Source organism: Salvelinus fontinalis, chromosome 28 (genome assembly GCF_029448725.1).
Source record: "Salvelinus fontinalis isolate EN_2023a chromosome 28, ASM2944872v1, whole genome shotgun sequence".
Taxonomy (NCBI): Eukaryota; Metazoa; Chordata; class Actinopteri; order Salmoniformes; family Salmonidae; genus Salvelinus; species Salvelinus fontinalis.
The window spans coordinates 5,789,129-5,816,062 of NC_074692.1; the positions used below are offsets into that span (position 1 = coordinate 5,789,129).

The 26,934-nt window shown below is 44.0% G+C and overlaps 1 protein-coding gene across 2 annotated transcripts in view; it reads left to right on the forward strand.

Moving 5' to 3' along the window:
• Positions 1-26,934, forward strand: part of LOC129825986 (disabled homolog 2-interacting protein-like) — a 97,675-nt gene that overhangs the window by 25,542 nt on the left and 45,199 nt on the right. For both annotated transcript variants that reach the window (XM_055886206.1, XM_055886207.1), the window contains exons 2-3: positions 18,776-18,873; positions 22,765-22,883. In XM_055886206.1, coding sequence (XP_055742181.1) covers positions 18,776-18,873; positions 22,765-22,883 — 217 coding nt within the window. The remainder of the gene's footprint in view (positions 1-18,775; positions 18,874-22,764; positions 22,884-26,934) is intronic.

The following is a 26,934-nucleotide window of genomic DNA, read 5'->3' on the forward strand; positions in this document are numbered from 1 at the left end:
CCATAGATTAGGGCCTAATGCATTTATTTAAATTGACTGATTTCTTTATATGAACTGTAACTCAGTAAAATCGTATAATTTTTCTTTCGCACACTCAAACGGCCTACTATTTAGGAAGGAAGTATGGGTATTCGGACACGGCCCCAGTCTGTCTCAATGGTGATGAAGAGGATTTATGACTGTATTGATTGGAGGCTGCATGAATGTAGCCTGTCCCAATGGATTGGAAACATGGGTTGTGTTCATCAGAGCACACCATAATGGGGGGAAAAAAGTGCACAATTATTTAGTATCATCAAATTGAGAGCTTGGGACTATAAGGTTGGCTCTATCTGCATTTGTCAACATTTTGTTATTTATATAGTTCTGTTAAATGTTCTCTACCTATATAGCACTGTCATGTCTCTGACTTATCATTAAATGTGAAGACTTATTTTATCAAATCAATTCTCTGTAATTATTATTACGTGATTAGTTAATCATGTAAATTTAATTAACTAGGAAGTCAGGGCACCACGGAAAATAGTTGGTTTATAGAGTCATAATTTTGCGAATTTAACTCTTCAGATATTTTAATATTAGTCTTCTATTAATTTATTATTATTATTATTATTATTATCTTCCGTCAGTCTCATCTGAACGTTGTAAAATTCTTGGTTATCTTCACGACCCCAGCCTCTACTATGAATCATCCATACACCACTTGGCACAATTATTTATTTCCAAACTAATTAAACAATTACAGGATATACAATACATAGTAACATTATACAGTAAATACCGTCCCTAGTGAACTAAACAAAAACAGCTTGGTTATAACACATTATATTCAGAGAGAAGAGAAAGTCTTCCTTCCAAAACCCCTAAGGGACATGGGTCTCTACCGGACCTGGGAAGCTATTATCACATAAATACATATGCCACTAACGATCGCTCATTCGGAAAAGTAATGCATTGTATTTACGTGAAGCTGGCTTCGATAGTTGAGCTGGCGATGCGAGGCTCTGGTTTGCCCAGTCGTCGTTGTCGTGTGTGAGGTTCACGTGGTCTGAAAGGTTCATCTCACTGTTGAGATTCTTCCGCGTTGGTCAGTGTTCTCGTACTAGATTTGCTATCTTTCCAGCTGAAGTCTTTTAGGCTGTAACCTAGGACTCATTTCTTCTTGAGTGAGCAATATTTCAGAGTTTCACGTTTGGAGCAAGCTCTCTCGTTTCCTAGCCTGTATAGTTGAAATTAGCCCTTTTCAAAGTGGAGGACAAGTCCTCCCGTTATTTGGAACTCAGGTGAATTTTCATCATGGGGGCTTTTATAGAAATGTAGAAAAGGGGTTGGTTCATCATTTCCAACCAATATCTATGCACTTGGGCGTGGCCACTGAGTGAGCATCAGTTTACTTATGAAAACCATTCTCTCATTTAGAAGACTAAATATCACATTACATAATTTCGCAAATAGTTTCATCTTTACTCATTAGTTTTATACAATAATTAGATGCAAGCCTCATAACTGAAGAACCTGTATAAACAGAGTTAGTGTAATGTGGCTGTATTGTCTTTCATGAGGTCACAAACATGAAAGAAAACGAACAGGGTCATAGCTGGCTTCTCCACTGACCGTTTCCACATTCTCCTGAATAGGAATATTGTTCAATTCTTAAATTCTGGGATGTAGTAGAATTTGGCGGGAGGGTTCTACTTTGATCCTCTCTCCCATATTGCATGGTCAGGGAGACAAGAGTCTCTGCAAGGAATTTATGACGTGGTTGTAAAGTTGTAAAACTGCCCCCCTCCTAACGGGGGAGGGGGGGGGGGGTTGTTCACATCGCTGCTAGCCGATTCACTGAAAGGGCTAGCGTCAGGACAGCATTCTAAATACCCAATTAATGTTATGTTCAAAGTAATCAAATATAAAAATGTATGGCACCATTCAAACCAATGAGGGTTCGGAACATTAAAACCAAAGAAATGAAACACTGCTTTATTTATCTCCATCAGCTTTTTGCAGATATAACCTTATAGTCCCAAGCTCTCCATTTCTTTGAATGTTTTACTTCGTTAATAAGCAATTGTTTAATTCTAGTTGTGTTGACACTGCGATGTATGGCTTTTCATGTGCGTGTATTTTACATCTGTCATCTTGCCTCTCAGAAGAAGACTATTAAAGCCATTCAATACAAACTAGCCTCTGTGAGCTCACGAAGGCATTTTGTAGGTTTATCATGCAAGAAGGCAGACGCACAGAACAATAGCAATGACAATGTCGTTATGATTCACATCACAAATGAACTTTTTGTTTTCACATTCAAAATTCATGTTCATGCATAGATTACGAATCTTGTCTTTAAGCTGGCACACCCACGCTTTCACAGTGCTGCCAATTCTCTCCCCTAGCTCTAGATTTATTCATGTCCAGGCCACTGTGGTCCAGAGATAAAACAGACAGTGTCTTCAACATCAGCCTATAATTCATTGGGATCTGTCTAATGTACACAATAGCTTCTGCCACGCTAACACACAGGGGGGTTTCTCTGTTCTCTGAATGTGTAATGAAGCAAGCTGAGATCCTCCTGAGTAGTTACTACTGCGATGAAGACAGAGACTGTTCAAAGATACGAGGCAATATTGATGATGGAAATATAGAGCTTATCCATTATAGTCCTGTTTTGATTTTGGAATTTGTCTTAGTCTCTGGATGGACTTGGAGACAATTTTGAAGGTTTTCCGTGATTGGAAGATGTAAAGACAGTGACACTAATACTTCCATGAAAGCAATTTACTGATAAGATCATTAAACACTTTTGGGCTGGTTTTTGATTCTCTACACTTTTACCCAAAGTATGCACTTGCTCACTCCCCATCATAGTTTGAATAGCATTTGGATTGGTGTAAATTAGTACAGATTGAAAGAGTGAACGACTGCGCCCTTCAGAGTGCTTTTTACAAGGAGCCTGGATGAGCGTTTGATTATCCACACTAGCTCAATAGCGCTTCTCCCCTCATCCAGAGGAGGGCGCTACTTGGAAACATTTGGGGACATGTGTAGAGACGCCACAGATGTACTGAAACACCAGCTTCATTTGATGTCTATCACCACCACTGTCTGTCTCCAGTTGTGCCAGGACCAATTGAATATGAAACAAGCAAGGTGTTGTGGCAAATGAGTGTTTTACTGCCTAGGCAACACTCCCCTTCCTGCAGCAGCAGCACATGCAGTCTGGAGCGGAGGAGAGGAGAACATTTGTCTTTAAAAAAAACGGTCATAATTGCTATTCAAGTAAACGGTGACCACGGTCATTTGGCTGACCAATAACGTCATCCTAAATTCCATGACCGTCACAATCCTAGTTACTGTATGGTATGCTGTCACTCTTTTGTTTTCCTCTGTCGAGTTGTCTTTTATCGATTAGTCTTTTATTTGATTTTCAAGAGACTATGCAGATATTGAACCAAACCCGGCACTTAAGGGGGCAGTTAAAATGGGTGAGCGGGCTACATTTTTGGGAGGGTTTTGCATTGGAGTTATATTAAATTCTGGTTATATAATCACGCTATACCACAATAAACAGCAGATACTCTGAGATCATTGAGTGTTTTTGAAATCTCTAGCCTACACTACATGACCCAAAGTATGTGGACACCCACTCGTTGAACATCTCATTCCAAAATCATGGGCATTAATATGGATTTGGTCCCCCCTTTGCTGCTATAACAGCCTCCACTCTTCTGGGAAGGCTTTCCACTAGATGCTGGAAAATTTCTGCGGGGACTTGCTTCCATTCAGCCACATTTATTGTATTGAAAAACCAACCTGTGGCTATTTCCAAATACCCCAGTATACGGTATGTGAGGTATATCGCCCAAGCGTACTTTGAAGCCTAACATGCATTTTTTGTATTTCACCTTTATTTTTACCAGGTAGGCCAGTTGAGAACAGGTTCTCATTTACAACTGCGACCTGGCCAAGATAAAGCAAAGCAGTGCAACAAAAACAGAGTTACACATGGGATTAACAAACATACAGTCAATAACACAATAGAAAATCTGTATACAGTGTGTGCAAATGAAGTAAGGCAATAAAAGGCCATAGTGGCGAAGTAATTACAATTTAGCAATTAAGACTGGCGTGATAGATGTGCAGATGAGGATGTGCAAGTAGAAATACTGGTGTGCAAAAGAGCAGATTTTTAAAAATAAATAAATATGGGGATGAGTTAGGTAGTTGGTTGGATGGACTATTTACAGATGGCCTGTGTACAGATGCAGCGATCGGTAAGCTGCTCTGACAGCTGATGCTTGAAGTTAGTGAGGGAGATATATTTTTGCAATTCGTTCCAGTAATTGGCAGCAGAGAACTGGAAGGAAAGGCGGCCAAAGGAGGTGTTTGCTTTGGGGATGACCAGTGAAATATACCTGCTGGAGCGTGTGCTGCTATGGTGACCAGTGAGCTGAGATAAGGTGGAGCTTTACCTAGCAAAGACTTATAGATGACCTGGAGCCAGTGGGTTTGGCGACGAATATGTAGCGAGGACCAGCCAACGAAAGCATACAGGTCGCAATGGTGGGTAGTATATGGGGCTTTGGTGACAAAACGGATGGCACGGTGATAGACTGCATCCAATTTGCTGAGTAGAGTGTTGGAGGCTATTTTGTAAATGACATCGCCGAAGTCAAGGATCGGCAGGATAGTCACTTTTACGAGGGTATGTTTGGCAGCATGAGTGAAAGAGGCTTCGTTTTGAGAAATAGGAATCCGATTCTAGATGTAACTTTGGATTGGAGATGCTTAATGTGGCACTGGAAGGAGAGTTTACAGTCCAGCCAGACACCTAGGTATTTATAGTTGTCCGTGTATTCAAAGTCAGAACCGTCCAGAGTTTGTGATGCTAGTTATAAGTTGTAGTTATAAGGTCTAAAAAGAATAGCAGATCCGTGCCACGTTAAGTGAGGCGGGTTGCAGGAAGGTATATTTCATTTGAAAATGGAAAAATGGATTGAAATGTATACAGAGGAAAAAAAACGGAATATTACACGGGACAAAACACAGGACAAAAGCAGACACGTCTTGCTGCTACGCCATCATTAGGTTTGTGCAAAATTATTTAGTATCGTCAAATCGAGCGCTTGGGATGATACGGTTCTATCTGCATATTTTCCCAAGTGTAGTTATTGATATAGCCTTGTTCCGTTCCATGTTCTATATACCACTCTAAATTCCTAAATGAATGTTAAAAGGTAAAAATATCAAAATAGAAAAATGTATGCCTCAATTCAAACGAATTAGGGTTCGAAACATTAAAGCCAATTCAGCAAATAAACACCGCATCCGTTTAACCATTTATTAGAAAAGATTACGATGCATAGTCTTGGCGTTAGAGCTCTGCTCCTTCAGGGTAGCTCACTGCCAGAGTGAAGCGTCATATGAAGATGATAATATAACTACAGGCAGTGAGCTATATCAAATCCCTTGAAGGAAGAAACACAAAACCCAGACAGGTGGAGGCTGGGGTGGTGATGGGATATCAGAAACAGCAAGCATACCGCGTAACAGCTAGTTACAGCAGGAAGAGACACCAGTGCATGTGTGCGAGGGACGTCCGGCATTGAGGAAGCATGTGTACAGGTTCAATGGCATCCAATCTCCTCTGCGCTCTATCAGCAACATGGACAGCGCCCTAAAGCAAGATTTTGTTTCAATCTAGCTTGTTGGTTATTTATCAATCTAAGAGTTGCAGCCTCCTTGATGCTCTGTGGAACCTCTTGAGTAATCAATCATTCCATTCTCTCCCAAATATTTTTGTAAGATCCCCCTCAAATGCCAGTTGGATTAGTTGAACGTACCTCAGGTGTAGCATGCTTCTTCTGTGCTGACTGAACATGTTTGTCAAAGTGGAAAGCGAGTTCTTGCATGTTTCATGGCAGTAAGCCTGGTCGGCAAAGCGGAGAGAGTTGCAGACAATTGTTGCAAGATATCTATAAAGTGCGGTCCATTTGTCCTCATTAGAACCAGGGTGTGATTTTCTGGCTTTTGTTTTAGATTCCGTCTCTCACAGTTGAAGTGTACCTATGATAAAAAAAATTACAGACCTCAACATGCTTTGTAAGTAGGAAAACCTGCAAAATTGGCAGTGTATCAAATACTTGCTCTCCCCACTGTATATACAGTGGGGCAAAAAAGTATTTAGTCAGCCACCATTTGTGCAAGTTCTCCCACTTAAAAAGATGAGAGAAGCCTGTAATTTTCATCATATGTACACTTCAACTATGACAGACAAAATGAGAAAAAAAATCCAGAAAATCACATTGTAGGATTTTTAATGAATTTATTTGCAAATTATGGTGGAAAATAAGTATTTGGTCACCTACAAACAAGCAAGATTTCTGGCTCTCACAGACCTCTAACTTCTTCTTTAAGAGGCTCCTCTGTCCTCCACTCGTTACCTGTATTAATGGCACCTGTTTGAACTTGTTATCAGTATAAAAGACACCTGTCCACAACCTCAAACAGTCACACTCCAAACTCCACTATGGCCAAGACCAAAGAGCTGTCAAATGACACCAGAAACAAAATTGTAGACCTGCACCAGGCTGGGAAGACTGAATCTGCAATAGGTAAGCAGCTTGGTTTGAAGAAATCAACTGTGGGAGCAATTATTAGGAAATGGAAGACATACAAGACCACTGATAATCTCCCTCGATCTGGGGCTCCACGCAAGATCTCACCCCGTGGGGTCAAAATGATCACAAGAACAGTGAGCACAAATCCCAGAACCATACCTAGTGAATGACCTGCAGAGATCTGGGACCAAAGTAACAAAGCCTACCATCAGTAACACACTACGCCGCCAGGGACTCAAATCCTGCAGTGCCAGACATGTCCCCCTGCTTAAGCCAGTACATGTCCAGGCCCGTCTGAAGTTTGCTAGAGAGCATTTGGATGATCCAGAAGAAGATTGTAAGAATGTCATATGGTCAGATGAAACCAAAATAGAACTTTTTGGTAAAAACTCAACTCGTCGTGTTTGGAGGACAAAGAATGCTGAGTTGCATCCAAAGAACACCATACCTACTCGTGAAGCATGGGGGTGGAAACATCATGCTTTGGGGCTGTTTTTCTGCAAAGGGACCAGCACGACTGATCCGTGTAAAGGACAGAATGAATGGGGCCATGTATCGTGAGATTTTGAGTGAAAACCTCCTTCCATCAGCAAGGGCATTGAAGATGAAACGTGGGTGGGTCTTTCAGCATGACAATGATCCCAAACACACCGCCCGGGCAACGAATGAGTGGCTTCGTAAGAAGCATTTCAAGGTCCTGGAGTGGCCTAGCCAGTCTCCAGATCTCAACCCCATAGAAAATCTTTGGAGGGAGTTGAAAGTCAGTGTTGCCCAGCAACAGCCCCAAAACATCACTGCTCTAGAGGGCCAAAATACCAGCAGCAGTGTGTGAAAACCTTGTGAAGACTTACAGAAAACGTTTGACCTCTGTCATTGCCAACAAAGGGTATATAACAAAGTATTGAGATAAACTTTTGTTATTGACCAAATACTTATTTTCCACCATAATTTGCAAATAAATAAATTAAAAATCCTACAATGTGATTTTCTGGATTTCTTTTCTCATTTTGTCTGTCATAGTTGAAGTGTACCTATGATAAAAAATGACAGGCCTCTCTCATCTTTTTAAGTAGGAGAACTTGCACAATTGGTGGCTGACTAAATACTTTTTTGCCCCACTGTATACATACACATTGGAGGGGGGACCTTGTCCTGTAGCCACGAAACATCTCGGAAATGGTCCTAGGAATCCTTTTGAGCTGTTTTAAGACCACAAAAGAAACTCCCAGCCCAGAGTAGGTATTAGGATGATGAGACTGCCCAGACAAAGTCTGAGCCAGGTGTAAAATCAACTCTGTTAATCACGACAGTTTGATACCACAAAAGAAATATAGTGATGATGCTTGTTGACCTTGGGACATTTAAAAACGGTAACATCTTATGATTCACGGAGTCATGGCTGAACGATGACAACGACAACATCAACATACAGCTGGCTGGTTATACGATGTACCAGCAGGATAGAAGAGCAGCGGCGGTCTATGTATGTTTGTAAGGAGGTCTTGAGCTATTGCTCGCCTGAGGTAGAGTTTCTCATGATAAACTGTAGACCACACTACCTAACGAGAGAGTTTTCATCTGTATTCTTTGTAGCTGTTTACATACCACCACAGTCAGAGGCTGGCACTAAGACAGCATTGAATGAGCTGTATTCCGCAAGAAGAAAACAAGAACACGCTCACCCAGAGGCGGTGCTCCTAGTAGCCGGGGACTTTAACGCAGGGAAACTTAAATCCGGTTTACCAAATTTCTATTAGCATTTTAAATGTGCAACCAGAGGAAAAAGAACTCTGGACCACCTATACTCCACACACAGAGATGCATACAAAGCTCTCCCTCGCCCTCCATCTGACTGTAATTATATTCTCCTGATTCCTGCTTACAAGCAAAAATTAAAGCAGGAAGTACCAGTGACTAGATCAATAAAAAAAGTGGTCAGATGAAGCAGATGCTAAGCTACAGGACTGTTTTGCTAGCACAGACTGGAATATGTTCCCATGGCATTGAGGAGTACACCACATCAGTCATTGGCTTCATCAATAAGTGCATCGACGACGTCGTACCCACAGTGACTGTACGTACATACCGCAACCAGAAGCCATGGATTACAGGCACTGGGCTAAAGGCTAGAGCTGCCGCTTTCAAGGAGCGGGACTCTAACCCGGAAGCTTATAAGAAATCCCGCTATGCCCTCCGACGAACCATCAACCAGGCAAAGTGTCAATACAGGACTAAAATCGAATCGTACTACACCGGCTCAGACGCTCGTCGGATATGGCAGGGCTTGCAAACCATTACATACTACAAGGGGAAGCACAGCCAAGAGCTGCCCAGTGACACGAGTGTACCAGACGAGCTAAACTACTTCTATGCTCGCTTCGAGGCAAATAACACTGAAACAATGGAAGAATGTGTGATCACGCTCTCTGCAGCCGATGTAAGACCTTTAAACAGGTCAACATTCACAAGGCCGCAGGGCCAGACGGATTACCAGGACGTGTACTGCAAGCATACGCTGACCAACTGGCAAGTGTCTTCACTGACATTTTCAACCTCTCCCTGTCCGAGTCTGTAATACCAACATGTTATATGTAGACCACCATAGTCCCTGTGCCCAAGAACAGATCCTGAAAAGGTTCTACCGCTACACCATCGAGAGCATCCTGACTGGTTGCATCACTGCCTGGTACGGCAACTGTTCGGCCTCCGACCGCAAGCACAAGAGATTAGTGCGAACGGCCCAGTACATCACTGAGGCCAAGCTTCCTGCCATCCAGGACCTATATACCTGGCGGTGTCAGAGGAAGGCCCTAAAAATTGTCAAACTCCAGCCACCCTAGTAATAGACTGTTCTCTCTGCTACCACATGACAAGCGGGAACCGGAAAGCCGAGTCTAGGTCCAAGAGGCTTCTAAACAGCTTCTACCCCCAAGCCATAAGACTCCTGAATATCTAGTCAAATGGCTACCCAGACTATTTGCAGTGGCCCCACCCCACCACCTCTTTACACCGCTGCTACTCTCTGTTGTCATCTATGCATAGTCACTTTAATAACTCTACCTACATGTACATACTACCTCAAATAACCGGTTCCCCGGCACATTGACTTTGTATCAGTACCTCCCTATATAGTCTCGCTATTGTTAATTCACTGCTTCTCTTTAATTACTTGTTACTTTTATTTCTTATTCTTATCTGTATTTTTTTAAACTGCATTGTTGTTTAGGGGCTCGTAAGTAAGCATTTCACTGTAAAGTCTACACCTGTTGTATTCGGCGCATGTGACGAATACAATTTGATTTGAAATGATGGGGAATAACCAATCATGATGATGCATCGGCAGCTGTGAACTCTATAGCATGCTTCAGGCAACCACAGTGAATGTGACTGTACATCAAATGTTGCTATGGTAAAACGTTTTATATAATTTTCACTTTACACAATCACTTTGCCTACTCTCAAGTCTAATATGTTGGCATGCATAACCATTTTTAACCAATTCTGATGGCTGTTAAAAGCATTTTTTTTAATGTGTATTACCGCTATATCAACACACTTGCCAGTCTCGTTTAATAACAAATCAAAATCGCTTTGGCACAGTAAGCATCAAGTCACTTACCGATAATGTTGCAGGCCTTTCAAACATTTTCTATCATTTTCAACACGAAGTTAGTCCCGAGATGCTTTCAATTGCCAAACTTATAGGCATGCCCAATTTAGGCATTTTTTTGTGTCAACGAGATGTTGCTCTAAAAATGTGATTATGTATTAGCCGAGTGGTTAAAAGTATTTGGGCATATCGCGTGAAATCGTTGTCAAAATGTATGTATGTAGGTCTATATTGTAGTTGTTTTGATATTGCTATATGATCAAACCAATAAATGAAGCAATCGCATGTGGCGCAGGAACCACTGGCTCACTATCAAGACACGTGCCGGTATCTCTTAACTGGTTAGGACCGCTCATGAGGTGTCCTACATATCTGTTGACTAGGTAGGACTCTAGACTAAGTTATGAATAGAGGCTTCATGCATAACTTTTATTTTGACCCATAAGTGTAGGAGTAAATTGGCTCTATTCTCAGCACATTTTCTACTCTGAGCCGCTTTGTGGATACGGCCCTGATCCTAGATCAGCACTTCTACTCTGAGACACTTTATGAATACTGGCCCAGGAGCATAGCATAATGCTGCAGGGGCAGTAATAGTATCATCAGTCATTGATAAAACCAGCTCTGTGTGGTTGCAGTGTCTAACTACTCCTGGGCAGAGCCAGGGTCTTCACAGAGAGGTTGGTAGTCTCTGCGCATCTGGTGAGAGTGTATGAAAGAGAAACAGAGGAATTTATTTGATTTTATCAGGAAGTCAGACTGAGATGAAGGTCTCTTTTACAGATGAGCCCTGCATTACATCAATTATAGAAAACACACACATCAAAATATAAATACAAAATGCAAGCAGAAAGAGAAACACAGTCATAAAAAAGGTCCTCAATCAGCTTTCTGAATTACACTAGAGGCACCAGAACGTCACATTTAAGAGCATTTTGAAGATTGTTCCACAAATAAGGTGCAAGAACATTTCCAGAGTTAGCCATCCCTGAGACCGGGTGTTGTTAGGTACAGTGTGACTTTTTGTAAATGTCCTTTATGAATGAAAACAAATCAACCTATGTGACATCAGAGGGCCAATTAACTTTCTGGCAGAGATTACAGTGATGAGTACTAAAATTGTCGCCTGTAATAAAGCGCAGAGTGCTATGATAAACTGCATCTAATGGCTTTAATGACGTGGCAGCTGCGTTCATATACTGTACAGTGCCTTTGGAAAGTATTCAGACCGTTACAGCCTTATTCTAAAATGGATTTAACCAAATAAAAATATCAGCAATCTACATATACTTGAACATCTTGGCCATGTACTGTTATAATCGTCACCCGGCACAGCCAGAAGAGGACTGGCCACCTCTCAGAGCCTGGTTCCTCTCTAGGTTTCTTCCTAATGTTCCTGCCTTTCTAGGGAGTTTTTCCTAGCCACTGTGCTTACACATCTGCATTGCTTGCTGTCTGGGGTTTTGAGTTTTTGTATAGCCCTTTGTGACATTGGCTGATGGAAAAAGGGCTTTATAAATGTGATTGAATTCTTGGTGAGGTTTGTTCTAAATAGGACAAGGGGTTTAAGACTGCTTAAAATAACTTCTTTACATGCATGGAACTTTTCCTCCTATGACAGTTCCTTCTTTGCCTTTACTATATCTGCTAACTGAAGCCTGCTCTGTTTTGTAAGTTCAACAAAAATGCCTCTAAGTTATCTGTTTTAATTTGGTTCCCTCTTCAGACGTAAAAGGTCAAAGTCTGGCCAAATGGTGATTAAACACCTAATAGTCACAGTACTGCACATTACACCGAAATACCAACAGAGGATTCATTTCATTGCAGTCATTGTAAAAGTCATGATCATTTTCCATGGCCTTTGTAATGATCACCTATCTAGCTCATTGCTGCATTATGCTCCAGTGAAAAGTGTCATTGTTTTTGGTTGTTGTGGGAAGGGAGGGGAGAAACTAATCCCAGTAAAGGAGGTGTGTTATGCTCCTGAAGGGTGGGCCAGGGGTCATTCTTGTGGACTCTCAACCCCTAGACAGCATGAGAGTGTCAACTCACACCTAAACAAAAACAGAGGACATTCAGATATACAAGTATTAAGTGTTTTTGACGTCCGGGGGCCCTTACCACCGACCCTGGGCCGGGGAACCTCGCAGCGGGCCCGGGACAGGAGGGAGACCCTGGCTGCTCCGGACAGGAGGGAGACTCTGGCTGCTCCGGACAGGAGGGAGACTCTGGCTGCTCCGGACAGGAGGGAGACTCTGGCTGCTCCGGACAGGAGGGAGACTCTGGCTGCTCCGGACAGGAGGGAGACTCTGGCTGCTCCGGACAGGAGGGAGACTCTGGCTGCTCCGGACAGGAGGGAGACTCTGGCTGCTCCGGACAGGAGGGAGACTCTGGCTGCTCCGGACAGGAGGGAGACTCTGGAGGCTCCGGACTAGAGGGTGACGCTGGAGGCTCCGGACTGACGTCCTTCGTTGGAGGCATCGTGCCATAACTCCTCTCTGGAGGTTTCGTGCCATGGATCCTCACTGGAGGCTTTTTGCCATGGATCAGCACCGGAGGCTTTTTGCCATGGATCATCACCGGAGGCTTTTTGCCATGGATCATCACCGGAGGCTTTTTGCCATGGATCATCACTGGAGGCTTTTTGCCATGGATCATCACTGGAGGCTTTTTGCCATGGATCATCACTGGAGGCTTTTTGCCATGGATCATCACTGGAGGCTTTTTGCCATGGATCATCACTGGAGGCTTCGTGCCATGGATCATCACTGGAGGCTTCGTGCCATGGATCATCACTGGAGGCTTCGTGCCATGGATTATCCCTGGAGGCTTCTTGCCATGGATCATCACTGGAGGCTTCGTGCCATGGATCATCACTGGAGGCTTCGTGCCATAGATCTTTACTGGAATGGAGAGACACACAGAAGGCCTGGCTCTGGGAGAAGACACAGGACTCACCAGGCTGGGGAGACATGCAGGAGGGTTAGGGCTTAGCACAGGCACAGAACTCACCAGGCTGGGGAGACATGCAGGAGGCCTTGGCCTAGGCACCGGATGCACTGGACCGCGGAGGCGTACTGGCGGTCTCGAGCGCAGAGCTAGCACAACTCGTCCTGGCTGGATCCCCCCTGTAGCCCGGCAAGTGCGGGGAGTTGGAATAGGCCGCACTGGGCTGTGCTGGCGAACCGGGGACACCGTGCGTAGGGCTGGTGCAGTATACCCCTGGCCAAGAAGAGACGCACTGGAGACCAGATGCGCTGAGCCGGCATCATCCCTCCTGGCTCGATGCCCACTCCAGCCCGGCCGATTCGAGGAGCTGCGATGTAGCGCACCGGGCTATGCGTGCGCACTGGGGACACCGTGCGCTTCACCGCATAACACTGTGCCTGCCCAGTCACTCTCTCGCCACGGTAAGCACGGGGAGTTGGCTCAGGTCTTCCTTTAATGGTTATGCTAATGATCTCTTACTGTATACAGGAATGAGGACTACAAAGATGTGGGGTTTGGCACATACAGTGAGCTCCAAAAGTATTGGGACAGTGACACACTTTTGTTTTGGCTCTGTAATCCAGCACTTTGGATGTATCAACTTTAGTATTTTTATCCATATCGGGTTAACCATTTAGAAATTACAGCACTTTGTACACATAGTCCCCCATTTGAGGAACCAAAAGTATTGGGACAAATTCACTTATGTCTATCAAATCAAAGTTTATTTGTCACGTGCGCTGAATACAACAGGTGTAGAACTTACAGTGAAATGCTTACTTACAGGCTCTAACCAATAGTGCAAAAAATATATTAGGTGAACAATAGGTAGGTAAAGAAATAAAACAACAGTAAAAAGACAGGTTATATACAGTAGCGAGGCTATAAAAGTAGCGAGGCTACATACAGACACGGGTTAGTCAGGCTGATTGAGGTAGTATGTACATGTAGATATGGTTAAAGTGACTATGCGTATATGATGAACAGAGAATAGCAGTAGCGTAAAAGAGGGGTTGGCGGGTGGTGGGTGGCGGGTGGCGGGACACAATGCAGATAGCCCGGTTAGCCAATGTGCGGGGGCACTTGTTGGTGGCCCAATTGAGGTAGTATGTACATGAATGTATAGTTAAAGTGACTATGCATATATGATAAACAGAGAGTAGCAGCAGCGTAAAAAGAGGGGTTGGGGGGGGGGGGGGGGGCACACAATGCAAATAGTCCGAGTAGCCATTTGATTACCTGTTCAGGAGTCTTATGGCTTGGGGGTAAAAACGGTTGAGAAGCCTTTTTGTCCTAGACTTGGCACTCCGGTACGGCTTGCCATGCGGTAGTAGAGAGAACAGTCTATGGCTGGGGTCTTTGACAATTTTTAGGGCCTTCACCGCCTGGTGTAGACATCCTGGATGGCAGGCAGCTTAGCCCCAGTGATGTACTGGGCCGTACGCACTACCCTCTGTAGTGCCTTGTCGTCAGAGGCCGAGCAATTGCCGTACCAGGCAGTGATGCAACCAGTCAGGATGCTCTCGATGTTGCAGCTGTAGAACCTTTTGAGGATCTCAGGACCCATGCCAAATCGTTTTAGTTTCCTGAGGGGGAATAGGCTTTGTCGTGCCCTCTTCACGACTGTCTTGGTGTATTTGGACCATTCTAGTTTGTTGTTGATGTGGACACCAACCTGCTCCACTACAGCACCGTCGATGAGAATGAGTGCTCGGTCCTCCTTTTTCTGTAGTCCACAATCATCTCCTTAGTCTTGGTTACGTTGAGGGATATGTTGTTATTCTGGCACCACCCGGCCCGGTCTCTGACCTCCTCCCTATAGGCTGTCTCGTCGTTGTCGGTGATCAGGCCTACCACTGTTGGGTTGTCTGCAAACTTAATGATGGTGTTGGAGTCGTGCCTGGCCATGCAGTCGTGGGTGAACAGGGAGTACAGGAGGGGACTGAGCACGCACCCCTGGGAAGCTCCAGTGTTGAGGATCAGCGTGGCAGATGAATAGCATTCTCACAAGTGTTCCTTTTGTCCAGGTGGGAAAGGGCAGTGTGGAGTGCAATAGAGATTGCATCATCTGTGGATCTGTTGTGGCGGTATGCAAATTGGAGTGGGTCTAGGGTTTCTAGGATTATGGTGTTGATGTGAGCCATGACCAACCTTTCAAAGCACTTCATGGCTACGGACGTGAGTGCTACGTGTCTTTAGTCATTTAGGCAGGTTGCCTTTGTGTTTTTGGGCACAGGGACTATGGTGGTCTGCTTGAAACATGTTGGTATTACAGACTCAATCAGGTACATGTTGAAAATGTCAGTGAAGACACCTGCCAGTTGGTCAGCACATGCCCGGAGCACACATTCTGGTAATCCGTCTGGCCCCGCAGCCTTGTGTATGTTGACCTGTTTAAAGGTCTTACTCACGTCGGCTATGGAGTGCGTGATCACACAATCGTCCGGAAAAGCTGATGCTCTCATACATGCCTCAGTGTTGCTTGCCTCGAAGCGAGCATAGAAGTGATTTAGCTCGTCTGGTAGGCTCGTGTCACTGGGCAGCTTGCGCCTGTGCTTCCCTTTGTAGTCTGTAATAGTTTGCAAGCCCTGCCACGTAAGGCGAGCGTCGGAGCCGGTGTAGTATGATTCAATCTTAGCCCTGTATTGAAGCTTTGCCTGTTTGATGGTTTGTCGCAGGGCATAGCAGGATTTCTTGTAAGCTTCCGGGTTAGAGTCCCGCACCTTGAAAGCGTCAGCTCTACCCATTAGCTCAGTGCGAATGTTGCCTCTAATCCATGGCTTCTAGTTGGGATATGTACGTACAGTCACTGTGGGGACGACGTCCTCGATGCACTTATTGATAAAGCCAGTGACTGATGTGGTGTCCTCAATGCCATCGGAAGAATCGCGGAACATGTTCCAGTCTGTGATAGCAAAACAGTCCTGTAGTTTAGCATCTGTAATAGTGTATTATTTAGTCCCATATTCTTAGCACACTGATTTAATCAAACTTGTGACTCCAAAATTGTTAGTTGCATTTGCTGTTTTTTTTGGGGTTGTGTTACCCAATAACGACAAAGCAAAAACAGGTTTTTAGAAATGTTAACAAATTTATTACAAATAAAAAAACGTAAATTACATTTACATAAGTATTCAGACCCTTTTCTCAGTACGTTGTTGAAGCACCTTTGGCAGAGATTACAGCCTCGAGTCTTCATGGGTATGACGCTACAAGCTTGGCACATCTATTTTTGGGGAGTTTCTCCATTTCTTCTCTGCAGATCCTATCAAGCATTGCCAGGTTGGATGAGAAGTGTCGCTGAGCAGCTATTTTTAGGTCTCTCCAGAGATGTTAGATCGGGTTCAAGTCCAGGCTCAGGCTGGGCCACTCAAGGACATTCCGAGAATTGTCCCGAAGCCACTCCTACGTGGTCTTGGCTGTGGGCCTAGGGTCATTGTCCTGTTGGAAGGTGAACCTTTGTCCCAGTCTGAGGTCCTGAGTGCTCTGTAACAGGTTTTTATCAAGGATCTCTCTGTACTTTGCTCCATTCATCTTGCTCTCTCCTGATTAGTCTCCCAGGCCCTACCGCTGAAAAACATCCCACAGCATGATGTTGCCACCACCATGCTGCACCATAGGGATGGTGCCAGGTTTCCTCCAGACGTGAAGCTTGGCATTCAGGCCAAGGAGTTCAATCTTGGTTTCATCAGACCAGAGCACTCCAAACAAGCTGTTATGTGCATTTTACTGAGGAGTGGCTTCCGTCTGGCCACTCTACCATAAAGGCCTGATTCGTGGAGTGCTACAGAGATGGTTGGTTGTCCTTCTGGAAGGTGGTCCCATCTCCACAGAGGAACTCTGGAGCTCCGTCAGAGTGACCATCGGGTTTTTGGTCACCTCCCTGACTAAGGCCCTTCTCCCCCGATTGCTCAGTTTGGCCGGGCGGCCAGCAGCCAACTCTTGGTGGTTCCAAACTTCTTCCATTTAAGAATGATGGAAGTCGCTGTTCTTGGAGACCTTCAATGCTGAAGACATTTTTTGGTACCCTTCCCCACACATATGCCTCGACACAATCCTGTCTCGACGCTCTATGAACAATTCCTTCGACCTCATGGTTTGGTTTTTGCTCTGACATGCACTGTCAACTGTGGGACCTTAAATAGACAGGTGTGTGCCTTTTCAAATCATGTCCAATTTAATTTACCACAGGTGGACTCGAATCAAGTTGTGGAAACATTTCACGGATGATCAATGGAAACAGGATGCACCTGAGCTCAATTTGGAGTGTCATAGCAAAGGGTCTGAATACTTATGTAAATAAGATATTTTTTATTTTTAATATATTTGCAAAATATTCTAAGAACCTGTTTTTGCTTTGTCATTATGGTGTATTTGTATGTAGATTGATGAGGAAAATGTAAATTTAAAACAATTTTAGAATAAGGCTGTAACGTAACAAAATGTGGGGAAAGTATTTCCGAATGCAATGTATTTGATGTAAGCCTACCCTCAATTCATTTAAAATTGAACGAAGTAGTAATGGTGTGATTTTATTGATTTGAAGCAACATTTTAGGCTATATTTCCAACAACTTTTTCCAACAGATTTTTGTCGATGCCTTCTGAAACTAAGCCAAGCGGAGGATGCAGCGAGAGGATATCTCCTGAGACAGCCAAACTCAGTGTAAACTGTCTCCAGACCTTTTGCAGCCAGACGTTTTCTACACATCACTTTCCCATTTTGACAGCGTTCCCTTCCTGGTTGTTTGAAGTGATCTTGTCGTGTTGATGTGCTTTGATATTATTCTTTGGCCTTTCTGTGGTTGATCAGCAATTGTAGCTAGCCTAGCGAAACCCATTATTAGCTGGAATTGTTCTAAAAACCAGAAGAGAAGTTTTTCACTATCAAAAGTTTATCGTGTAATTGAATGCGGTGCCATTGTCTGTTATCTCCTTCTTCCTCCATGAGAAAGTGTGAGGCGATAAATGAGGGAGCTCAGAGGTCTGCTCTCTTGTTAGTCTTATCTCTCCAACAGAGGCAGCGGCGCAGAAATGAGAGTGACACTTCACTCTTGGCCTATCAACTTTGAACAGATACTGCTGCACAGAAAGAGAACATGTATGGATTTCATAGATCTTTGTCTCTCACGGATGGCTGCACTCTGTCAGTCATTTGTTTTCTGGGCAAACTCTCTTTCTCCCGTTGCGTTCCGCATAGACAAACAAGGGGGACGTGTAGCGCATCCCAAACACAAATCATTCAGAGAAAGCCAAGGGGTTGTGTGGGAAAGATACACGCAAGAGTGACATTGAGAATTAGATTCGTATGGATAAATTATATTATTAAAAAAAATCTGTGGATAGGCGATAATATTGAAATTACCATTGAACAGCAGAACTTACCTTTTTTAAGAAAAATAAACAAACTAGAAAAGCATACCCTTTTTAATTTGTGTGCTCGCTCCTTTCTGAAGATCAGATGGACATTGTTCGGGATTATAATAGATCTGCAAACATCTACCTTTGGAATTTGACTGAATTGTGCACTAAGAACGTTCATGTGGATGTCTCTCCTCTCTCAGAGCTCCATCCTGAGAGGGTTGGCCGCAGGCGCAGTATGCCGGGCAGCGCTCTGGACAAGTGCACCTCCATAGAGCCATCCACCTCCTTCAAAGTCACGGTGAGCATTCATTAGTGCAACCTAATCTACTCTACTGCTCGCTTGCTCTCTCTCTCTCTGTCTGTCTCTGTGTCTCTCTCTCTGTGTCTCTCTGTCTGTCATTCACAAACACACAGCTACACTATTGTTTGTCTCATGCCCTCTAGAGGTCAGTGGGGAGCATGAGATATTTGACATCTACTCTCTATAAACCAACTGCATGTAAATAGTGTTTTTAATGCTTTTGATGTACAGCTTTGTGTTTTAAAATCATACAGGTGTGGTTAGGTCCTTGTCTCAGTAGCTTTCTTTGGCCAAGAAAATCTATTTTCTTGCTATTAATGGTGGAGGCAAGACTCTGGTGCCTTACCGCCATAGGGAAGGTCCAACAGAATATGATCAGATAATTGTGTTCCCCTGAGAGCGGATGATGGGAGCTGACAGTGAACATAAAAGGTTGTGTGATCACTCACACACACACCTGTTGTGTTTGTAATGCCATGCTGCTAATCAGTGGGCTTTCTTAACTGTAAGAGGGAGGTCATGTCGTTCACCTCTGTTTGATTGAGACGAGCACAGTAACCTTCTTGATACTGTGTTTAAATGGAGTCTAGGTAGATGGAGGAGCCCTCAGGTCAGGCTGGTGGTGCTAGAGGACCAGCTCCATGTTGTCAGATGGCATTTTGGCTCTGAGCGGTCACGCTGGAGGGAGAGACAACAGAGATCTGATCAGCTTATCCTCCTTTCCTTCACTGCCACAGAGCCTAATCAATTGTTAATGACTTGTTGTGTAACCAGCGATGGGACTGAGAATTCCCAGCCAAACAAAGCCCTGGCAGGCTGGCGTAGGACTGTTGCTAACGTAGCTACGGTATAACCTAGCTGAGTCGTTGTTGTTCAGTCACCGGTGCCTCCAAAGCCATCCTGGCTGAGTTCTCCTAGTGGCAGGTTACCATGGTGACATTACTGCTGAGCGCCTCCCTCCGTGTGGTTCGTCATACCTGACACACGTCAGTGGATTCGTTAGCTGATTAGAGCATGGTGACGGATTACCCTTGCTCTTTGCATTACAGGAGAGACATCCAGGCCTTCAATGTAAGACACTATTAGTGATACAGTGCCTCGCTTCTCATTTGACAATCTCTCTCTTTAAGGATATGCCTAAATATAGGTTAGTACAGACATCTCCTCTCTCCTTCTGTGTCTCTCTCAGGATGTTCTCAAATGGGATAAAGTCCAATGAAGTGATGCGCACAATGAAAGCCGTAGGATGATACGGGATGGTGTTGACACGCTTTGGCTCCTCCCACTAATTGTCTCGTGTCTTCCTGTGGGACTGGAGGGCGAGAGGCTGGCCATCATGAGCTGAGCTCAGAGTGGTTGGGTGGGTGGGAGGGGGACCTGGAGCCTGTTGGAGCAGGAGAAAGGGGGAATGAGGACCCCTGGCTGTGAGGACGAGGCCCAGTGCCCCAGGAGGAACTCAACACCGCTAGCAGGTGGTCCATGTGAGAACCAGCAGGAAAAACCAACAGAGAGGAGGATATCCCACCAGTCTCATTCATACCAATCTGAAGTTGTAAAGAGAGAAGAGGGAGATCATTTCCGCTGTAGTTTGAACACAGCCGCGAGTCTTTGATTTGAGGTTCTACTTCTAGGTCTACTTACTGGCTCGATCAGCACCACTACTTAATGGCATGTGCCAAACTCCTGATTTGTGTTTTGTTTTTGGAGTGGTCAAACGTACATGCAGCACTGCAGTCCCCCCAAAAAAGAAAAGCAAAGGCCATTCACTGTTCATCCAGTGATTGCCTGCCCTACCCAGCCCAGCCCAGCCCTACACTACACTACTCTACCCATGCCAGAGGTGCTCTGTAGGGGAGCTGGGGTCTGCTGCATCATCAAACCCCTCTCCCTCCTCCAGCCCTGTCGAGACCCATCAACAATTCCCCTCCCAGTCACTCTGCAAATGTCATTGGAGGGGAAGGCCTAAGAATAGAGAGCCCCGAAAATTCCCCACAAATTACAGCAGGAAAGGAGTAATGCCTCCCAAGAGCCTGTCATAATTGGAAAGGATGGTTTCTTTGCCAGAAGCAGAAATGTTTGGAAGGTCTTTTGAAGGACTAGTTTGCTTGAAGGTTCCCGTTTTAGAAATGGGAGTCGACTTCAACCAGTACAACCCCAACCTCAAGTCACCTCATCACCGAGTGCTAGGCTACGGTCAACATCTGTAATGTGATGTCAGTTATGTTTTCTTCCTTTTTGTGTATTTTAGTTGTCAGTGTCACGCATTTCTTGGCTACATTGAAGATTTCCTTTCTGTTTGTATGGAGCTCGTAATTAATTGTGGAGTTGGTATAATTCACATGGCACAAATATAATGTAGGCTGTAAAATGTAACAAACTGTAAATTAAAATTACCCTTGGTTAGGCTATTCTAGAAGGAAATAGCCTTTTTTTTAGGAGCAGCGCTTGTGCAATATTGCAGATGGATATTGTTCTCTTCTGGCTGAGCAAAAGTTTTATTTTTGGCTCATGTTGTTCCTTGAAACAGACTCTGTTAGGACTAGCATCGACAATTTATTCAGGAAACGGTCCATTTCACAAATCTGTGTGCACGTTGCAGCTACATTAGCTATGGTGTGATGTCTGTGAGCTGTTCATTTGTTTAATGTGTGAGCCAGTAGGAAAGGAAGTGTGAGACCAATCCCAGTGAAAAGCTGTTATTGGATTTATTTATCAGTGTCTGTCCGGTGATTAAGACTGGGAATTGCCAGGGACCATCACAATACAATATTATCACGATACTGTGTGCTGATATAATATATTGCGATTCTTATGATTCTCACAGTTCTATATGTATATCCGATTCTATACTGTGATTTGTTGCGATTCGATGTTCCAAACATTGCTCACCATATGTCTGCTGCAGAGGGACAAGAGCAAGCCATGAGAAAATGAGTTTTGATCTGTCAGGAAAATAACAGTGCTGAAAACAAATTGGCTCCATGTTCAAAAAGAAGATGGAGAACAAGCTATGAAAGAAAAATACTAGAGTTTTGGTGCAGGTACAGCCAAACTAGCGCAAATATCATATTGCGATATTGTCAAAAGGATACGATATATTGTAAAAAAAAAAAAAAAAAAAAAAAAAAGAATGTCCCAGGATGTAGCTGTATCGTTTTTTCCCAACCATCACTACTGTTGATGTCTTTTTGTCCTTAATACCCACAGCCTTATACAGCCTTTTCCCATCTTTCCTCCCACTGTCTTCTTCTATGGCATGTATAGTTCATTCATTTGCTCAAATAATAATTAATGCAATTCATTAATTATACAGGGAAGTAGCCTTGCTTAGTATTTAGGATTGCAGCGCCATCATTATCTCATCAAATGATTGTCGCTGAGGCTGTATCTTGTTTGTCCCTCTCCACTACTCGAACACAGACAGGTCTAGGTTTTAGACATAATCCAACGCTTTTTAATCTCTCTCTAATCTGGGCAGCCTATCAAAAGCACATGCTCAGCTTTCCCCTCTGAACTGGCGGCCGCTCCAGTCATGTCATTTTATGTGGAATACAGTTTTTTTTTTTTTTCTCCTCCCCACGCCCGCCAACAGTTTCCATGGTAACAGGGATTTAGGCGAGTCGCACATCAACGCTGCTGCTTCTGCTGTGTGTGCACAGCGAGCAGATGTGCCGGAGAGATCCACACAACAATGCACTGCTCTCTCCAAATGCCACGGATGAGAGGAGAAGGAGAGCACTCAATCAATATCATTTTTCTCTTGTTGCTCCACCATTTATATTGTGTTATTTTGTTATTTTAAATGAAAGGAGAGTCTGAGTGAATTTTCACCCTCTGGTTTCTCTCCTCCCCCCTGGGCCACGGCGACTCCCCTCTCTCCCGGTCCAGGGTTTCCTGAGTCGCAGACTGAAGGGTTCCATCAAACGCACCAAGAGCCAACCCAAGCTGGACCGCAACAGCAGCTTCAGAAACATCCTGCCGGGCTTCAAAACCGCAGACAATGACAGGTGAGATGCAACTGAACAAGTACTTCACATACACACACAGAACTATTTTCCAACGGGACTAACTATACATTTGGGTGAGTTTTTTTTCTCCCTTGAGTAGCCTTGTTTCACTGTCAAAAATAAAATTAACCATTTAGTGTTCAGCGAAATAACAACACAATACAGGTAGCCTAGTCAAATAATTAACATCCAATCACATTAACCGTAACTCTCTTGCGGGAATTCCACTAACGGTCCGTATGTAGCCAAACGTAGCTGCTGCTCATTCAGTTTGCTCGAAAATTGATAAATGGTTTTTAAAAAAGTAAGGCCCGCGTCCATAGAGACATATACCAGCTCTACTACTACCAGAAGTACTACACCTGCACCTGTCGACGACACAAGTTGTTCTGCTTCCATGAGCACATCCAATGCTAGCATCAGTAATTCTACATTTGTTGTTAACCCAGCTAGCATGGACACCGACAGTTGTGAATCTGATGCAGCCGAAGAGCTACTGCCCCCTTACCCGGGAAAGCACCGAACAACAGACAGGGACATTGGATCATCGAAGAGGCGCAAATATGATGAGAACTACATTGATTTTGTGGTTCACTTATATTGGGAGTAGTGCCTTTCCTCAGCCACAGTGTGTTATATGTGAAAAAGTACACTCTCACAACTTGATGAAACTCTTGCGCAGACATTTAGAAAAAAAACATACCAATTTGAAAAATAAGCCGCAGGAGTTTTTTGAACGAGAAGTAAGACATGTATAAAAGCAACAGATACCATGAATAAGAAGGGGCTAGAAGTGTCTTATATGGTGAGCTGCCGAGTGGCTAGGACAGGCAAGCCCCATTCTATTGTGGGGGACTTAATTATTCTTGCTGCCGCAGATATGGCTGGGACAATGCTAGGGGAAAAAGCCCCCAAAAACTATACAGACAATGCCTTCATCAAACAACACTGTTTCACGACACATCAATGACATGGCAAGAGATGTTTTGAAACATTTACTGCTTCGCATACAAGCCAGTGAACTCTATGCGTTACAGCTGGATGAGTCAGACGTGGCGGGCCTGACAGCTCCTGGTTACGTTTATGAGGGGTCAATTAAGGAAGACATCCTCTTCTGCAAACCACTGTAAACCAGGACAACATGAGAGGATATTTTTAAAGTACTGGACAGCTTTGTGACATCAAATGGACTTTGGGGGTCAAGATGTGTTGGTATCTGTACTGATGGTACAAAAGCCATGACGGGGAGTCATAGTGGAGTGGTAAAGCACGTGCAAGCAGTTGCTCCCGACGCCACTTGGGTACAATGCAGCATCCACCGAGAGGCTCTTGCTGCCAAAGGAATGCCTGACAGCTTGAAAGACATTTTGGACACTACAGTGAAAATTGTTAACTTTGTTAAAGCAAGGCCCCTGAACTCTCGTGTATTTTCTGCACTATGCAATGAGATGGGCAGCGAACATGTAACGCTTTTACAACATACAGAAGTGCACTTGTTATCAAGGGGCAAAGTATTGACACATCTTTTTGAATTGAGAGACAAGCTTAAAGTTCTTTACTAACCATAATTTTCATTGTCTGACCGCTTGCATGATGACGAGTTTCTCACACGACTGGCCTATCTGGGGGATGTTTTTTTCTCGCCTGAATGATCTGAATCTAGGATTACAGGGACTCTACGCAACTATATTCAATGTGTGGGCCAAAATTGAGGCTATGATTAAGAAGTTGGAGCTCTTCTCTGTCTGCATTAACAAGGACAACACACAGGTCTTTCCATCATTGTATGATTTTTTTGTGTGCAAATGAACTCAAGCTTACGGACAATGTCAAATGTGATATAGCGAAGCACCTGAGCGAGTTGGGTGTGCAATTACACAGGTACGTTCCCGAAACGGATGACACAAACAACTGGATTCGTTATCCTTTTCATGCCCTGCCTCCAGTCTACTTACTGATATCTGAACAAAGAGCCTCATTGAAATTGCAACAAGCGGTTCTGTGAAAATGTAATTTAATCAGAAGCCACTCCCAGATTTCTGGGTTGGGCTGCACTCAGAGTATCCTGCCTTGGCAAATCGTGCTATTAAGACACTGATGCCCTTTGCAACCACGTACCTATGTGAGAGTGGATTCTCGGCCCTCACTAGCATAAAAACTAAACACAGGCACAGACTGTGTGTGGGAAATGATTTAAGACTGAGACTCTCTCCAATACAACCCAACATTGTAGTTAGGTACATCCGTTCAAGCTCACCCTTCTCATTAACCTGTGGTGAGTTATTCACAATTTTCAATTAAAAATATGTTTTTTTTTATGTAAGATGGATAAATAAAGAGCAAAATTATTGATTATTATTTGTGCCCTGGTCCTATAAGAGCTCTTTGTCACTTCCCAAGAGTCGGGCTGTGACAAACTCACACTCGTTCTTATGTTTATTAAATGTATCGTATAGTGTGCGTGTGGCTTACAATGATGGCAAAAAAAAACATTGGAAAGTGTGCTGACCCCGGTGCTAGAGGGGGTAGGTACGCAGCTGGAGGTTGAATGTTTGAAGTGGTACGGGACTATAAAAAGCTTGGGAACCACTGATCTAGGGCAATTCAAGCGGATGTTAGAGGGCGTTTTTACTGAAGGATGTGTTTTTTTCCATATGATTGTGTTTTACTTTTCGTGTTTTGTGTTTTGTGTTTGTTTTCCAGGTATTGTGTATATCGATACTGCACGTATAGTGTAATTGTTGTTTATTTTTATGATTGATAGGTCGTCATTGTAAATAAGAATTTGTTCTTAATTGACATACCTGTATAAATAAAGTATAACATAAAAACTTCGGTCCTTCTTTCCGACCCTCATACTGTGGGGCTGGCACCTCACTTGGTGGTAGAATGACACTCTTCAGACAGTATCGTGGTTGCTGACTGTTCTATACTGTTGCTGTGAATCATTTTACATTTTATTCATTTAGCAGACGCTCTTATCCAGAGTGACTTAGAGTCATGCAGGGATTTATATGGTTCTTAACCTACACACACAGTACAGGCTCTTGTTGAGGTGGGAGAGGGATTGGCTGAGCTGTGCTGTGCTGTCAGGAGATTTCATCCACCATTACACCTGGCCATTATCCCGGGGCTGGACGAAGAGGAAATCGTCCTCATGGCAACCACAAGGCAGGGGAGCCTGATGTATTATCTACACAGCCACTAGAGTGGACATGTTTGTTTTTGTTTTTTAGGCAAGTCCGTTAAGAACAAATTCTTATTTACAATGACGGCCTACCCTGGCCAAGCCCTAACGACGCTGGGCCAATTGTGCGTCACCCTATGGGACTCCCAATCACATCCGGTTGTGACACCTCTAGCACTAAGATGCAATGCCATAGAACGCTGCGCCACTCAGGAGCCCAGTGTGTAATGTGTACGCTCTACTGGAGTAAGGGAAAGGGGATACCTAGTCAGTTGTACATCTGAATGCCTTCAACTGAAATGTGTCTTCCGCATTTAACCCAACCACTCTGAATCAGAGAGGTGCGGGGGGCTGCCTTAATCAACATCCACGTCTTCGGTGCCCGGGGAACAGTGGGTTAACTGCCTTGCTCAGGGGCAGAATGACAGATTTTGACCTTGTCAGCTCGGGGATTCGATCCAGCAACCGAACCACTAGGCTATGATGCAGCGGACCATAGATGCTTGAATTGTGGGTGTTACTTTTGAGGGTGTGTTTGTGTGGGTGTGTTTGGAACTGGCATCCTAGCTCCTGGCTCTAGTAGTGTAGAAGAGTAGACCGAGGGGGTGCCTTCATCACCAGTCTATGGCAGGTCCACTCCTCTCAATGAGTTTACACAACCCACTGAGTGAGTGTTTGTGTTTCTATAATTACATGGACTTCCCTCAAATATAGAGGTTGAATGTTAGTGATGGGGGGGGGAAATCGATACAGTTACATATTGTTAAGTTAACTAGCAATACAAATGGCTCTGAGATATGAATAATATTACTACACAGACCATACACTTAACGTTAGCTAGCAAGCCAGCTAGCTAGAGTACGC